Genomic DNA, 17,998 nt, shown 5'->3' with positions numbered 1-17,998 from the left:
GACGGCCTCTCTTCCAGAGATAAAACCTGTCGCTTACACCTAAAGTGAAGACTGTTACGAAATTTCCCAGAAAAGTACAGAGAAAAGACGGGAGACCTGCTTTCTAGAATCGTGAAACATTAGGGCTGGGTAAATCCCTGGACATAATGTAAGGCTGCTCAGAAACTGAGCTCCAGGGTCTCAAACCTGGCTGGGACTGGGCTCCTGGCTCAATGCGCGACCGCTCACTGCCTCCTAGAGTCAGGGCCGAGCACTGTTTGAAAGAGACCGTATTCAAGTGCAGCGATCATCACTTTGGAGCAGGCAAATGATCCAACCTGGAGTCGGCCTGGGAGGACACCACCCTCGGGGCTGGGGTGGGGTCACCACGGGCAGCCACTTTGTTGTCCTCGCCCGTCGGCGGGGGAAGAGAGAGGGTTTGGGGTGAGCCGCCATTCCCCGGACCAGTATTCAGAACGCACAGGGAGAGGAGGTAGCGGAACCTTTGTCCTCCGCCTCACTCTCGCTTCCACCCGGACTCGGCGTCGGACGCAATTGCGGAGGCCTAGAAACATGGAGGCGGCGGGTGCTGGGGCTGGGCAGCCGTCCTCTCGTCTGGAGGCTCCGGAATCTACAGACGATCGGCTTTTCCTGATTAAAGGTGTGGTGTGGTGTGGTGAGGTGCTGGTGCCCGGGCGAGCTCACCCTGGGCCTGCGCCGAAGCCTCCATTTCCACACACACCCGGCCCTGGGAGACCTTCCCTTGGGCTGCCGCTGAGTTTAGCCGGTGGGGACGGAGATCAGGGGTCGTGCCCATTGGAATCTCCCCTGGGCTTGGGGCTGGTCCCTCGAGATGTCGTGTGTGCTGCATTTCCCCCATCACTCTGCAGTTTCTCTCGTGCCGTCCCCTTTCGAACTCCCACTATCTCGTCCCCCCCCCCCCCCCCCCCGGAGAAAAACTTCATGGCACCTTCCGGGTGAAGAGGGTAAGGGACCCTGCGACGATTCTCACCACTTGGAAACGGATACCTCAGGATGACCGCAAGCACCAGAGGTTTCACATTGCTATTGTTTATGTTTGGCAAGAGCTGCCTAGTTAGCGTTTCTCAAATTTCAGAAGGGACTTAAAATGTAATTTTTTTATAGTTTTTAAAATTATTATAATTATTTTAAAGAGAGAGTGCACCAGCGGGGGACAGTGGCAGAAGGAGAGAGAGAATCTTAAGCAGGCTCCAGGCTTAATTCAGAGCCTATTGTGGGTCCTAATCCCAGGACCTTGGGATCATGACCTGAGCCAAAATCAGGTCCCAGGCTAAACCCACTGAGTCACCCAGGCACGTCTAAAATGTAATTTAAAGGAGTGCCTGGGTGGCTCAGTGGGTTAAGCCACCAACTTTTGGTTTCAGCTTAGGTCATGATCCCAGGGTAGTGAGATCCAGCCCCTCCTTGGGTACACTGAGCACAGAGCCTGTTCATAATCTCTCTCTTAAAAAAAAAAAAAAAGGTCTGAAACTTATTTGTGTATGTCCTCTTAACTTAAGGTGTTTTTTTTTTCTTTTCCTCCCTTTAATCCCTCTCACCCTCCATGCCCTACCCCCAAAACTCTTGGCAGGTGGAGTTTTCCTTGGTACTGTTGCTGCAGCAGGAATGGTAGCCGGATTTGTTACATCATTATCGTTGGCTAAAAAGAAAAGCCCTGAATGGTTCAATAAGGTTTGTGACAAGGAAATCCATTAATAGCAGTGTTACTGCTTACAGATAGCTGGTAGCCAGTGTGCACAGGGGAAGTGAAAAAAATGTTGGTGGCCTTTCATATTGTTTTAAGAAGTAAACCTGTGTCCACCTATAGATTCAAGAAGTGTACAAATTAATCATCTTTATTTTCATTAAAGTTTTTTTCATGTTTATTTTTGAGAGAGCAAGAGCAAGCAGGGGAGGGGCAGAGAGAGAGGGAGACACAGAATCTGAAGCCAACTCCAGGCTCCGAGCTGTCAGCACAGAGCCTGGTGTGGGGCTCAAACTCACAAATCAGGAGATCATGACCTGAACCGAAGTCCAAGGCTTAACCAACTGAGCCACCCAGGCACCCCTATTTCCATTTAAAAAGATGTATTTAATTATGTGCTTTCTTAAATTTTAGCAGAACGAGACTAAATCTGGGTAATTCCCTATGAGTTGTTAGAGGCTCCAGTATTTTATGTGCCACTAAGAAAAAAAAAAAAAAGTAATGCCATTATTAACTCTTGACATAATACTGATCGCCAGAGGCATTTCGTTTTATTTTTTAAAGTAAACTTTACACCCAACGTGGGGCTTGAACTCATGACCCTAAGATCAAGACTCACATGTTCTACTGACTGAGCCAGCCAGGCACCAGAGGCATTTCTGTTTCAAAAATGTTAAATTGTTGAAGTAAAGTGCATCTTTTCATCAATGAAAAACATAGGTCAGCTTCTTGAACCCAGAGACCACACATGCGTGTGCACTGCGGCAGCCCTGCTCCCCAGAAAAGGGCCTGACACACAGGTGCTCAATAAGTTTTGGTTGAATGACCATAACCTACTTATGGCAGAAAATTCTTACTCCATGAGCAAGATTGAGTGATCACTCATGTGGACGTATCTACCTCATTTCCCCAGTTGGTGAGGATTTTTCTTTACGTTGCGTTGTTACTTGTTGGCGTGTGTTGTCCTGTCTCTGCCCTCTCCATCCCATATGGTGTATTTATCCATTACTTTATTGCTTCAACAAGTGTTAACTTGGGGATCTTTTATGTGTCAGGCATTGTGCTTGCTAGGAGCCGGAGATACAGAGATGAGCAAAATATCTGCCCTTCAGGAAGCTAGCATCTGGTGCAGGAGACAGATATTAAACAAGTATTTACACAGTTAACTGTATAATTACAACCTGAAGAGCAGTGTTACGTGAAAATCATAAACCAGTCGAGTTCTCTTTCCACTTCAAGCTGCGGCCCATAGAAACTCTTTGGGAGATCTGTAACATCAAAACTGTTTTCATAATAACACTCAGACATTTGTACTAATGGTATGGAAGCAGTCGGGGGTAAAGCTGCTGGTGCCTTGGTGTAATCAAGGCAGTGGCTCCAAACTACTAGCAGTCACTGTGTCTTTCATTACCATGCACCTGTAGTTAAAAAAAAAAAAGGCCATAATTGCATAAGACTGCCCTTGTTAAAGCAGTAAAATTATTAATTTTATTAAATCTTAACCCTTGAATGTACCTCTGTAATATTCCATGTGAAGGAATGGGCAGTAGGCAGAAAGCACCAAAGAAAGATGTGTTTCTCCAGGAAAAGCAATTGTGTGATTAAGTTGCATGCTGAACTAGCTGCTTTTTTTTTCCCATGTAATATCATTTTCGTTTGAAAGAGCAACTGACACACTATAGTTACTCAGAAGTGGGTATTTGGCAGACATTTCCTTCAAAATGAACAAAACGAGCCTGTGTCTCTTCAGGCAAGCACTGTTGGTGTTTGTTGCCAGTGGTAAACTTCGAGCTTGCAAGTGAAAAGTAGATTTTAGGAAACTTGTATCTGCCATTCTGATCTTGATAGGTGCTCAATACTTAAAGGCTTTTCTGGTGAGATTGGTGGTAATATTAATGATGTGAAATTTTAAATATTTAATAAGAGGTGTCAACATTGGGGAGATCTGCATAACTTGGTTAATCAATATTTTCTGAACGATCATAATGCATGGATGAAAGGCCCATTTGAAGTACAGAATAGACTAATGGATTTTAATGTAGCAAAGTAGAAAAATTCATCAGCGTGACTTCAGATTCCAAAGTGCAACTATCTGTGAAGTTTGGGTGTAGCATCAGAAAAGAAAGGCTATTAAAATACTCATCCCTGGGGCACCTGGGTGGCTCAGTCGGTTAAGGCTCAGAGTCTTGAGCTCAGCTTAGGTCATGATCTCACAGTTCCTGAGATCACCTGCGTCAGGCTCTGAGCTGACAGCCTGCAGCCTGCTTGGGATATTCTCTCTCTCTCTCTCTCTCTCTCTCTCTCTCTCTCTCTCTCTCTCTCTCTCTCTCCCCCTCCCCTGCTCAAAACAAACAAACATTAAAAAAAAATACTTGTCCCTTTTCTAACCACATACCGCTGTAAGGCTGGATTTTATTCAGATACTTGAAAAACATATTGCAACAGATTGAATACAGAAGCATTTATGAAAATTCATCTGTCCTTTATTAAGCCAGATTTCTAAAAGCTTAAGAAAAATGTAAAACATTGCCTCCTTGCACTAAATTCTTTTGTAAGATAGCTGTTTATATTAAATAGGTTTACATTAATCTATATTGGCTTTATTTTTAAATGAAGTAATATATAAAACTTAAGAATTTCTTAGTTTTAATTTCTAATATATTAAATATTAATAGATACAATCCACATAATCAGAAATCTTTGGGATCCAAGCATAAATGGATCCTGAAACCAGAAAGTTTGAGAACCACTGGCCTTGATGTTAAATATGTTGTGTACAGCTCCACCTCCCCTCTGGGGAAGCATTTGAATTAGAGTATTACCATTGATCCAGACTCTGAGAGGTAAAGGTTTGTAAAGGAGCTCAGAGGTTCTGAAGCAGTTAATACATTTACACTGAGCAAGCGCACATTTAAGGATACCACTCAGGCAGTGTACTTCAGAGTCCCTGCGTGGCAGTTTTCTCTGGCATTGATAGTGATAATGATACCTAACATTTGATGCTTGCCATGTGCTAGCTGCTACTGTAAGGGTTGGGTTCACTTAACCCCCATCTCAGCCCTGTGAGGTACTGTTACTGTATTGTCCCCATTAAACTGTGGCACACATGGATTAAACAGCTTGCTCACCATGGCGATGTCTCCATCTTTGACTATTTTTGGAGAAGAAATTATTTGTAGCCACTTTTTATTTAAATAATCTTCTGCCCGGAACCTAGCTATTATTTATAATACAGATTCAGATTGCAACTCAGAACTTGAAAATGATCAGCTTTTAGTTGGGGACTGCCTACACTGCTTTTATTTCGGGAGGATGATCATCATTTCTTTAAAGTCTTAATTTCATTGTCTTAGCTGAGTCCCATGCTAGAAAACTTGGAGTTGAAAGGCAGTAGTAAGTGATGAGTGAGCATTTTTCTTTGTCCTTTGTTGAATCAACAGAGAAAGGTATAAGCTAAGGTGGCTTAAAAAAAAAAATACATGTACATATGTAATACATATATAATTTCCGTCCTTCCCAGGGAAATAAGGAACTTTTAAGTTTTCTAAAATAAAATTTAGGCACCTAAATTGACCTTGGTTTAATAATATTTGGTTAATGGTGCTGCTTCTGGATGAAAATTCAGGCCAATTAGAAGTTAGTGAATTTATATGAGCTGTGTAGTATCCAGAAAAACGCTCTGAAACTATAGCGTCATGAGAAAAGGGATAAGAGAGTTGTTTTATCATAGAAAATGGCTAAAGAAAAATCTCTTGAAAAATCTGGTTGGGTCTCATCTACAAAAAAGTGGTAAGTCAGCAAATATTGAGTATCTACTGGGTCAAGGCATGGAGATCCAGATAAACCAAGCGTTTCTATGTGCTACCAGTAACATTCACAGTCACAACACCTGTGCTAAAATCCTTTATTCAACAGGTTGAGCAATATAAAGAAAATTATTAAAAAAAAGAAAGTCTGGAGTAAATGGAAATACATTTCTAGAAGAAGACAACGTAAATTTTCTATCTCATCACATTAGCCAATCAGTTTGATGACATTCTAATGGACTTGGAGGAATCTTGACAGAATGTTATAGGGTTTTTCTGGAAGAATTATAGTAAAAATAGCAAAGAAGTTTTGGGGGGAAAAACCCAGCAATCAGTGCCTTCAGTGATGGGGTGGTTATTCCCTTTTGAAGGTGTGTTGCATTCTTACTCATCTCTAGTCACATTTGTATGCTGATAGTCTGAAAGTTGTTCTATTATTATGATTATAGATTTTTACCTTAATATTATACCTTGAAACCCAAGAAGAGAGTCATTGTTTATTTTCTCATTTCTCATTAATAGCTGCCATAATCTGAATTTCTACCGTGTGCCCGTATTTTGCATATATATTTAAAAGTCTTTGCAGTGATTTAGATTTAGCTCACCTCTTTCAGGGACCCCTCCTTAAAACTTCCTCTAACTGCAGCAATAGACTAGGTGCCCTCCTCAGGGACCATGTATAGTTCTACTGTTGCACATTACATTTAGATCATAATTTTATGAGTCTGTGTCCTCTCCCCCATTGATTGAAATCTTTAATCAGAAAGAAGTTACTCTATTTACTTTTTTCTCTTCAGTATCTAGCAAAGCTCCTGGTAATTCCTTGCATATTCAAATATCTGTCAGAGAAGTTGTGACCTAAGTCCTGCAGTTATTAAGTAGCAAAGCTGGTATTTGAACTTGGGTTGGTCCGGCTTCCCAACATTATGATAGAATTCAGAGAGTCAAGAATTTCAAACACTCCCCAAATAATTACTCTTTCTGAACTGGTGATTTTTTCCTTTCTGTCTTCATCGCAGGGAAGTATGGCCACGGCTGCCTTACCGGAGAGCGGGTCTATCCTTGCCTTGCGAGCCTTGGGTTGGGGCTCACTTTATGCGTGGTGTGGTGTTGGTGTGATCAGCTTCGCAGTCTGGAAAGCTTTAGGAGTACACAGTGTAAGTAACTACAATCCTATAATTGATACCTGGAATGTTTATTCTACTTTCTGTGGTCTAAATCTGCCTGATTTTCAAGAACTGTGTGTGTAACCTATACCCCAAGCTAAAAAGCTATATATTAGGAATGATTGGCTTTTTTTTTAACTACTGGTAGGAAGTTCTGTGGACCAGGCTCTTTGTGACAGGTGAGAATCAATGGTGGTTTGGAATGGGTGGCAGCAGTGGAGTTGACGAAAAGAGGTTCTAGGTATATTTTGAAAGTAGAGTCAGCAAGGATTTGTTATACATCGGATGTGAGCGGTGAGGGAAAAAAATGACTTCAAGGATCTCCAAGGCTTTTGTCCTGAGCAGCTGGAAGATGGACAGGGACCAGTGTGAGAGGAGCAGGTGCTCGGGGATAATGTCAGGAGCTCAGTCCGCGGCCTGTGAGTTTGACGTGCCTATTAGATGGCTAAGTGGAGAGTCAAGAAAGCAGTTAGATGTAGAAGTTTCGAACACAGAGGAGAGGTACAAGGTGAAGATGTAAACTTGAGACTCTTCGATATTTAAAGGTAGTATTTAAAGGCAGGAGACCAGGTGAGTTCACCAAGGCAGTGAACGCAGGGAGAAAAGAGGTCGGAGGAAGGAGCTCTTGGGCACTCCCAAGGTGTAGACGCTAGGGAATATGGAGGAAATTAGCAAAGGAGACCTCTCTACCAAAGAGCAAAACCAGGGAGAACCGGGAGAATGGTGACTTGGACACGGGTGAAGAAGGTGTACACTGGGGATAAGTCATGTGAGATGAGACTGTTAGTTTGCCACGTGAGCAGTGTGGCAGTCCTTGGTGGGTAAAACTTCAGTGGGGTGGTACAGAAAAGAATGGAGGAGAGAGATCGGAGGCAGTACATATAAGCACATCTTGAGTTCTGCCATAAAGAGAAAGAAAGAAATGGGGTCATAGCGAGAAGGGGCCTGAGATCAAGAGAGGGTTTTTGTTTGTTTGTTTGTTTTTTAAGTTGGGAGAATTAACAGCATGTGTGCGTGCTGATGGGAGTGATTCAGTAGAGGGGGAAATTGCAAGGGAGGGGGAATGATAGGTATTATTATTATTAAAAACATTACTATATTTTTCACATTTGGTTTAATCATAACTAAACATCAGCATTATTGTACTTTTCACTCAGAGTATTCTGACGAATAGATGTTGCTTTTCTCCTAGTCTGACACTTATTTTTAAAGTCACTTTGCTGGCTAGTAACTGTTTATGACAATAAAGTCAGGTTTACTTAGAAAAGTTAGAAGAGCCGTGACTGAAGATTTTTTTTTCTAAGATTTAATTTAAATTCAAGTTAGTTAACATATAGTGTACTATTGGTTTCAGGAGTGGAATTTAGCGATTCATCACTTATATGCAACACCCAGTGCTCATCAGAACAAGTGCCCTCCTTAATGCCCATCACCCATTTAGCCCCCACCAACCTCCCCATGATTGAAGATTTTTGATGTTTTTTGTTGTGTCCTCAATTTTGGTTTTGACCAATGTAAAATCTCTTCTTCCATTGCAGATGTTGTGCCACACATTTTAGACCTAGCAGATTACTTAATCTTCACAATAATTATGAAGCAGGTATTAATAGCCCCCATTTTATAAATGAGGAAATTGGGACTCAGAGAGGTTAAGTCATTTTTCCAAGATCACACAGCTTATAATTGACAGAGTCAAGATTTGGATCCAAGTCTGATAGTCTTTAAAACCTAGATTTTTTTTTCCCCAATGTTACCTCCCTTAGCTAAGATAGGAAATCAAGGAGTAGGTGGAAGGGGCCGGGATGAGGGGAAGGAGGTGGTTAATTTGGTTTTGATTATGATGTGATCCACACCCACACATTCTTAGTAACTTGACAGGTTTTACTGGGTATCTTCACTGTGGGTCTCATCTCCCAACATTGTAATTAACATCAGTCTGGTATAGGACCGGCCATTTTCTCATAAAAAGGAAGACCTCCTTTTAGCCTTCATCTGCAGTAGAAAAGTCTTTAGGATATAATGGTAAAGCAGTATTCATATGTATATATAATATGAGAGCAATTATTGAAAACAAGTGGAAAAAACTGAGAGAAAATACGTCTGGCAGAAATTTGAAGTTTTTGGGGTGCCTGGGTGGCTTGGTCCGTTAAGCCTCTGACTTTGGCTCAGGTCATGACCTCGCTATTCGTGAGTTCGAGCTTCGCATCAGGGTCTGCCAAGACAGTGCAGAGCCTGCTTCACATCCCCTGTCCCCATCTCTCTCTGCCTCTCAACTTGCACTCCCTCAAAAATAAATATACATTAAAAACATTTTTTTAAAAAGAAATAATGTGGGTGAAATATAGGTGTGGGGGTGAATTTTTATTTTACTTTTCTGTGTTTCTTAAATGTGTATTTTCACAATAGAACCCTTTTGAAACAATAGTGCTAGGTTTTATTTTTATTAATTTATGCTAAAAATGAAGCACAGCTACCTAGGAGTTCACAAAACCCCTTCAACTATGTATGAAATCTACTTGGGGGCATGAAATACTTAATTAAGCTTTTAGTTTCTATAAAAATGATGGTCTGTTAGCACTCTATATTGACTTCATGGAAATGATTGGTGATGTTTCCAGAACTTAGTAATGTAGGTCATAAACTGAGTAATAAAGTTTTAAGATATTTGAAAATATGAATAGTCTTTAAATTAGAAGAGTCATAATAAATCAATCCAAATTTCCATAGACCAACAAAACTAAGTTATTTAAGTTAAGTTAAATGCTCAAGAACTTGGGCTTTATGGGCTTTATGGTGCTATTCTAGCTTCTAGAATGTGAGCTTCTTTGTTTTATGGCACCAATAGGAGGATTATTGCCTAGATAAAATAGTTGAGCAAGAAAAATTATTTTCTGATTGGCACTACTGAATACAATGATACTTGGAATCTTTTTATATATTCATGTCTTTAACTAAAAAGTGGGAATATAAATCTACTCTCTCCCTACCTGTAGTTCATTAGGAATATCAGTTTGATCTCCACATCTGAGAAGTCTCCCAGAAAAATGATTCACTGACAGCTTTTCAAGAGCACACTTTTTTTTTTTTTAATTTTTTTTTCAACGTTTTTTATTTTTGGGACAGAGAGAGACAGAGCATGAACGGGGGAGGGGCAGAGAGAGAGGGAGACACAGAATCGGAAACAGGCTCCAGGCTCCGAGCCATCGGCCCAGAGCCTGACGCGGGGCTCGAGCTCACGGACCGCGAGATCGTGACCTGGCTGAAGTCGGATGACAAGAGCACACCTTTTAATAGCAGTAGTGTTTGTTAATTTGTTCATTCAAAAGACATTTGTGGGCCTACCCTGATCCAGGCACTGTGCCAAGACAGGACTCCCCAGTAGACCGTTATTATGGAAGACTTAGTTTTTAAGACTCTCTAAGCAAATTCTTATTATATGACCCACTCTGAAGCTTGTGGAAAGCAATATGGTATATTTCAGTTCTGCATCTAGAGAGTTTTGATGATAATTGTGAGGTTGCCCTGAGTCCAGTGTGGAACTTTTATCACTATTTACTGCCTCACATTTGGAAATGTCATCTTTCTCTGACTAAAAACAGTCTCAGAAAATGCTGAACAGAAATGGCCCAAGTGTGTGTACTCAATAAATAGTTGATATGACCATTCTAGATAAATTCAGGTAAATCAAAATCAATTCCAGTGTCAAATAATTGTTGGTAGCTACCCTGGACTGTATTAAATTGCCAATACAAACCCAGTTTAAAAAAAAAAAAAAAAAGGGTGCCATCTAATGGCTGAAGGAGAGCAGTTTACATTCCCTGTTTTAATTCACAGCTACATCTGCTGGCCTAAAAGAGAACACGTTGAAATGCTCGAAGCTAAGGTCTTCAGTTTCTTAGAAGTATTTTAGATTTACTCTTTGTGTATTCATAATTATTATGGAATTTCATTTCACATAGAACATGTACAAAACATCGGATATGAATTTGTATTTTGCACGATGGTGTATCATTTAATTAGAGATTCAAATAAAGGAGAGCTAGTGGAGCTTATCTTGTTGTCAGCGTACTGAAGCAGGGTAAGTGTGCCCAGGATGTAAGAGGGGACCCTCCCTGCCTTCGTGGAGGAATCAGTTCACCTTCCGCCTGGGATCAGCTCACCAGTTCCAGCCTGCTGAGCAGTGTTGTGGGCCAGCAAGCAAGGCCCGATTGCTCAGTATGAATTCATCAATTACTTTAAATTACAGTATTTTATCATCTGATTATGACTGAGGCAGCATTAATTTTATCACCGTAACTTAATTGTGAAAAGAATGAGCATTTACCATGGGTTTGCGATCCCCTGATGCAGCTACGCAAACGATCCTGGGAGACTGCCGTGTTCAGGCCAAGTTCACACTGTGGAGGTCTGATTAGATTGTTTTTATTAGGGGCAGATATTTTAGGTTTAGAGAATAGTTGAAATAAAAGTTTGTCAGTGAGTAAATAAGGATTTCTAGGGATACCAAATAGTAATTCTCCAGTTATCAAAAGAAAAAACCATGCCATTTACAATTATTTACATGTTAACTTAAGCACAAAGACTTAACTTTTCTACCTTTTCTTTTTAAGTATTGATACTTGAAAGGATTTCTGAAAAGGTTGAGCATACTTTTGGTTAGACATTTTGCCTTTTTTTTCTCCCCTTAGGAGGAAAAGGAAGGAAGGAAAAATGTTGGATGCATAAATAATTCCTAATTGATATGACCAGGAGCGTTAGGCCTTTTTTTTATGCCTGTGGACTCGTGTTCAACATTTGTTGGAGGTGAAGTTGTCTTAGAGTGCCGATCAGAATCACCGTTGCTAACATTTACTGTGCCTTGTATTTACTATATTCATGATACCTGGTGTAGTTAGAATTTAGGGATAATTTACACTTGTTGCCCTCAGAGGAGCTAAAACCTCAACAGTAATAAAGCCATGAATGAAAACATTTTTAGTTATTGTGAAATACTTTAAATTGTCCAGAAATTTAAATTTAAAAATTTACTTGCAAATAAAGGGAACTTTTAGTTTTGTTTGTTTTTTTTTACCATGGGATACTGTTTTTATTTACATATATTGCTTATTTTTTTAAGTTTATTTATTTATTTTGAAAGAGAGAGAGAGTATGTGAGCTCAAGTGGGGGAGGGGCAGAGAACAATGGAAAGAAAGAGAATCCCAAGCAGACTCTGCATCTTCATCAGCGCAGAGCCTGACGCAGGGCTCGAACTCACGAACTGTGAGATCATGACCTGAGCTGAAGTCAGACGCTTAACCGACTGGGCCACCTAAGCACCCCTTACATATATTACTTATTTAAAATTTTTTTTAATATTTATTTATTTTTCAGAGACAGAAACAGAATGCAAGCGGGGGAGGGGCAGAGAGAGAGGGAGACACAGAATCAGAAGCAGGCTTCAGGCTCTGAACTGTCAGCACAGAGCCTGATGCAGGGCTTGGACTCATGAACCGTGAGATAATGACCTGACCCGAAGTCACTTAATCGACTGAGCCACCCAGGCGTCCCTATATTGCTTAAAGAAAAACATGTTTAGGACCTATCTTAAAACAAAGACGGCTTTGTTTTTTTGTAAAATTATGTACTCATTGTAAAAAAAAAAACTGTAGAAAAGTACAAAAGAGGAAACAAAACTCACCAGAAATCTCACTGAGTTGTAATCACTTACTAAAATAAAAACATCCCTTCAGACTTTCTATAAACATATTCATATAATTATATATAAATGTTGTTTTACTGTACTATTCTGGAACCTTTTTCACTGAATAGCCACAAGAACATCTTTGCACAGTAGAGTCTATAAATCTCCATCATTTTTAATGGCTACATGGTGCTCCATTATATTATAATTACTTAATCAGTCTCCTGCCAATAGCATTTAGATTGTAATTTTTCACTATTTAAATACCATAGTGAACCTCTGCAGGCATGCATCTTTTTGTACTTTTCTTGGTCAGGAAATTTGTCCTAAACACAGATGATGTTATTGTTAAATCCAAGTGCATTTTTAAAATGTCTTTGATATCTATTGCTAAGTGCTCAGTTTATACATTTAGAAGATATTGACAATGCATACGGGTTTCCTAGCACCCTTGCCATTAGTGGCTTCTATTACTTTGAAATGTTTGCCAATCTGATAGACGGGAAATAATCTCTTTCTTTCTTTACTGCATCTCTTTGAAGTCCCTGTTGCTATAAAGGCTTTTATGCAAATAACCTGTGATTGGAGTTTTAACATATCTCTCCAGCCCCAGTGTTGCTTCCTCATCTGCTGATAATAGGTTGGTTCTTTCTCAAGAGCCAGGCTTCCTTTTCCTTGAAAACAAAAAGTAAAATATGTAAATAAAACACATTTTAAATATTTCTCTAAAAATTGGCATTCAACTTTGCTATTCTAAGAAAGATTCTTTAAGGGAAGTAATATTATCTCTTTCCTCTAGGACAATATTGGATTCATTCTAATAAAATGTATTTTCTCCAGCTCTTTTTTGTAGCTGCTGCTAAGTATACTTTTTATGTTAATATTTAGGCTCATTTCTTAATGTCCTTGTGACCAGCTTTAAGGGCTTTTGCTAATTACAGTCAAATCTCTTTCTTTTGACTTTTTGCTAATTTCAACATCTGGTATATCTTATATTAAATTATTTTTTTTTTATTTTTTTTTCAACGTTTTATTTTATTTTTGGGACAGAGAGAGACAGAGCATGAACGGGGGAGGGGCAGAGAGAGAGGGAGACACAGAATCGGAAACAGGCTCCAGGCTCCGAGCCATCAGCCCAGAGCCCGACGCGGGGCTCGAACTCCCGGACTGCGAGATCGTGACCTGGCTGAAGTCGGACGCTTAACCGACTGCGCCACCCAGGCGCCCCTAAATATTTTTATGCCTACACCGTTTTTAAGTTACTCATTTCAAATGAAGCAACATTGTGAATGCTAGAACTGCATATGTAAATAAAACTATGGAAAAGCTTAGAAGTTTTTAACTTCTAAGATATCTAAGAAGAAAATAGACTGTGCTTTGTACTTCTCATTGGTTTGGTCAAAGATTAAAAACAAATCCGTCTCTTGGCAAATTGTTTAATGGTAGCCACTTCTGAGGAATCTGCAGGGAAAATCGGAAAAGTGACTGAAATATGTCCCTTCTGCGTCCTTGCCTAATCTAATTTCAGAGCTACCAGCTTCTGTCCCCAGGAAGCGGACTTCACTTCCTTATTCTGATTACCATAATGTCAGCTGACCCAGCCTCACGTCAACTTCCTGATAGTACTTACTAGAACACCCAGAACACAGAGTCATCATGATCTTGCACAGATAGTTCCGTCTGTCAAGCTCAGGGCCTTCAAATGGCATAAGCATTGAGGAATATATTCCTGGAATCATTTTCAAATTAATTGGAAGTGGCACTGTGCATCACTTAAATCTAGGTCTGAGGTGACAAGAACATCTCTGTAACCCTTATTTCCCATTCATTGCAGCTCTAATGGGCTTGGCATCCGGTGGTAAGAGGCACTCAGTGTAATGTGGAGGAGCAATTTGGTGACAGAGACCGAATCACAGGGACTTGCTCAGTTTAAAATGGGAGATAACAGCTAGTGTCTTTTTTTGGTTTTGGGTTGTTGTTTTTTTTTTTGCCTAAGCCAAAGGGGTGGAAAAAAAAAAAAATCAGCTTTTTTTGGCATATTGCCAATATACCTCTTCTAAAAACCCACGTTTTCCTTTTATAAGTAAAACAGGGCCCCAAGCATTTTATAATATAGGAATGTGCAACCATTACTAGAAAAGATCAGGTCTGCCATGAAAGCCTTCTTGTTCCAAAGCCTGACACAAATCAGGCTTAATCACCTCAGGAATGTTCCCAGCCTTACTCCACCAGAGGAAAAGTATCCTTGATTTCACTTGGGTTTTCCTTTTCTTTGTCCTTATTTCTTCTACTGAGCACAGAAAATTGGACTCACGTGAGCAGATCTCTCTAAATAAGGCATTGTGGAGTGAAGACCTGATAGCATGTGTCTACCTTTGTTGTGAAAGGTACCTATTCTTGGTCACTTAGAAATCTCTAAGACTCCGTGAAAAAATTTATATGTGTATGTTGGTATATTTATATATATTATTAGTCATTTACCAGTATATCAGACAATGAAGTGGTCTCTCCAGTTGAATTTTTCTGACTGAAATATTTCTAACAATTTTAAGAAGAAATCTTTTTTTTAAATGTGCTGTGTATCTTTCCACAATGTAAATTGTGCTGAACGTAATTTCACTATTTTTTTGATGACTCGGATACATCAGTTTGCCTCTTGTGCGAACGGATGCTGGGCTTCTATAGTTCTTTATTCGTTCTATAATTTTTCTCAATCCTAGTTTGGCTCTTACTTTTTGTTTCCCACTATCCCATCTACTTCTGAAATGCCGCTGCCTTATTTTGCACGTTAGATGCTCGTTCCTTGCTTTGCCCTTGAATTTTCTCCTTTGCAGGCTCCATCCACTCTGGTGGCTTCATCCACGTGCAGAAGATTGCCAGGTCTGCATCTTGAGTCGACCCCTGAGCTCCTTGCTCGTGGACCCACTCGACTGGATGCCCTGCAGGCATCACACGTGTCCCCACCTGCATGGTCATTCACTACCCCTCACCCCATCCTCACCCCATCCCCTCCTCCTGCATCACTCAGGGGAATGGCACCATCATCCACAGAGCTGCCCAGAGAGGAAAGCTAGATTCTGTTCACGACCACACTCTTTGTCACCCCTGTATCTAAACAGTCACCAAGCCTTGCTTCTCCCACACCCCCACAGCCACTGTAGTCGGGGTGTCTCCCTGCCTCAAGATGGTCACGACTAATCTCCATTCACCCTGCTTCCCGCCTGGCCTCTCAATAGTCCTTTCTCCACACTTTGCAAGAAGGCATGGCCTTCGTCTTCCCCAAACTTCTCCCTGCATCTGTACCACTCACTCTGCCTTATTCATGTCACCATGGACAAGGTGGCCATGCTGCTACCAAGGGCTGACCCCTACCATCGGCCAGAGGATCTTGCTTCCGGAATTATCCTCAGCCTTAGCTGTCGGTTTCCCCTCTGCTGCAGCGTGTACACACATGTTCCCGTTTCTCCTGCCTCTATAAATTCTCTCTGACATTCCTCATCTTTCTCCAGCTACCAGCCCATTCGTCTGCTTCCCTTCATAGAAAAGATCTTTTGCAGGGCGCCTGGGTGGCTCAGTCAGTTGAACGACCTGCTCTTGATTTCAGCTCAGGTCCTGATCTCAGGGTCGTGGGATCGAGCCCGGCATTTGGCTCTGCACTGAGTGTGGAGCCAACTTAAGGTTCTGTGTCTCCCTCTGCCCCTCTCCCCTGCTCAGGTGCATGCTTTGTCTCTAAAATGAAAGGAAGAAGGAAAGAAAGACGGAAGGGAAGGAAAGAGGAGAGAAAGAAGGAAGAGAAGGGAAGGAAACGATTTCTGAAAGTTGCCATGGTCACCGTCTGTACTTCCTCCCCTTTCTCTCCTCAGTCCTGAGGGAAACTGCTGGGTAGGGTCACCAGTGCCCTCCTTGTTGCCACACCCAGGTCTTTATCATTCTGTTAGTTGACTCTCAGCGACATTTGACACAACTGAGCATTCTGTCCTCCGCAAAACACTCTTTGCTTCCGAGACCCCTTCGACCTCCCTGGCCAGATATCTTTGCACGTCTCCTGTTCTGGCTCCTCCGTGGCAGACCCGGAAACGTGGGAGCATCCAGTGGCTTCCCACTTGGCCCCATCTGTTCTCTTTCCCTCCTCAGTCCCTCGCTCCGCTCACCTCGTCCTCGGCATTTTCAAACAACCATGCAATCTGTTGCCAGATTTGCCTCACGGCTGCGTGTTGTGCGTCGTCGGTCGTGGGTCCGAGAGGCACGTCCGCGACGGTGGCTCAACCACTCGGGGTTCCCGCGCCTCCGGCGCCCCCTCCGTCTGTCTTTCCCACTTCGGCCACTCCCTCTGCACCCCCCCCCCCCGGCTGTTCCAGCCAAACCCCGGCAGAGACTCATCGTGGGTTCTCTCATTTCCCTTTATCCCCTTCGTCTCATCCGTGGGCCAGTTCTGCTTGTTAGCGGTGCTGCGAGACACAGCCTGGCTCCTCTCGTGGCCCCACCTCCACTGGCCTTTTGCCCAGCGCCCTGGAAGTTTCCCGGCCTCTCCTTCCCTTCCCCCGAACGTCTCCTCCGCGCAGCGGCTGGCAGCTGGGGATACTCGGAAGGTCTGAGTCGGATCGCGTCACTCCTCTGAAAAACCCTGCAGCGGCTCCCGCTGAAGAGGTCGGCGGTCGCGCCCTGCCCCCTGCTCCCGGCTCCTCCGGCTCCTCCGGCACCACCGCCACGGCCACCGCCCCCACGCGCTGCGCCACACCGGCCTCTCCCCTTGGCCCCTTCCTCCAGCCGGGCCAGGACCCTCCCTCCCCAGGTCTGCGCTCCGCCGCTCTGGCGTGACATTTGGAGTTTCAGCCCAAATTTATTTCACCTCCTCAGAGAAGCTTCCCCAGACCATCTGGTCCGAAATACAGTAGCCTCTTTACTCCCGCCACTCAGGACAGCATCCTGTTTTCTTCTCTTCGCAGCACGATTGCAAAAGGAAGTTCTCTTGACCATTTTCTGGTCTCATCTGTCCTCACAAAAAGAATGTCAATTTTGAGAATAGAGACCTCATTTGATTTGTTCACTGTTGTATTCTCAGCACCTGTAACAGTGCCTAGCACAGAGGGTGCCCCCTCGGGCACACAGTTTCTGCCATGTCAGTGGCTCACTGTTCCCTTAAGAATAAAATCACGTTCCCTGAGATGGTTTGGCCCCTCCGTGATCTGGTCCCTACTTCTTTCACCCGTTGGTTCCTAATAGGGGCAGTTTTGTCTTCCCCGCCCTGCCGAAGAAAGATATTTGACAGTATCTGGAGACATTTTTGGTTGTCCTAACTGGGGGAGCTACTGGCAGCTAGTGGATGGAGGCCAGGGATGCGGGTCCCCACCCAGCGCTGCACCGGCAGGCCCCACGGAGCGATCTGGTGCCCGTGTCACTAGTGCTGCGGTTGAGAGTGGCCCTTTCTCTCTCTTACGCCCAGAGCTCGAGCCAGGCTGAGAGGCCTTGTTCTTCCTGGCCTCTGAGCCCTGTCCCTGCTGATCTCCCCGCTGAGCACCCCTCGCTCTTCCTACTGTTCCTGATGCTGGCTCTGGTCTTTGCCTGATTGGAGTCTTGAGGCAAACTAATCTTTAAACTTCACAACAGGGAGTTCATCCATTTGGGCAGTTTTGAAATTAT

General features: G+C 42.6%; 1 protein-coding gene across 2 annotated transcripts in view; it reads left to right on the top strand.

Moving 5' to 3' along the window:
* The first annotated feature begins 515 nt into the window (after window positions 1-515).
* TMEM242 (transmembrane protein 242) overlaps window positions 516-17,998 on the top strand; it is a 29,708-nt gene continuing 12,225 nt past the window's right edge. The window contains exons 1-4 of one of the 2 annotated variants that reach the window (XM_006932111.5): window positions 516-640; window positions 1,592-1,692; window positions 6,531-6,668; window positions 11,366-11,648. In XM_006932111.5, coding sequence (XP_006932173.1) covers window positions 553-640; window positions 1,592-1,692; window positions 6,531-6,668; window positions 11,366-11,413 — 375 coding nt within the window. In that variant the 5' untranslated portion in view covers window positions 516-552 and the 3' untranslated portion in view covers window positions 11,414-11,648. Of the gene's footprint in view, window positions 641-1,591; window positions 1,693-6,530; window positions 6,669-11,365; window positions 11,649-17,998 lie in introns of those variants that run through there. The other variant, XM_003986667.6, reaches the window with a different exon arrangement.

The sequence above is a fragment of the Felis catus genome, chromosome B2 (genome assembly GCF_018350175.1).
Source record: "Felis catus isolate Fca126 chromosome B2, F.catus_Fca126_mat1.0, whole genome shotgun sequence".
Taxonomy (NCBI): domain Eukaryota; kingdom Metazoa; phylum Chordata; class Mammalia; order Carnivora; family Felidae; genus Felis; species Felis catus.
The sequence above is the reverse complement of the archived record's forward strand: the minus strand, read 5'-3'. Positions and strand labels throughout refer to the sequence as shown.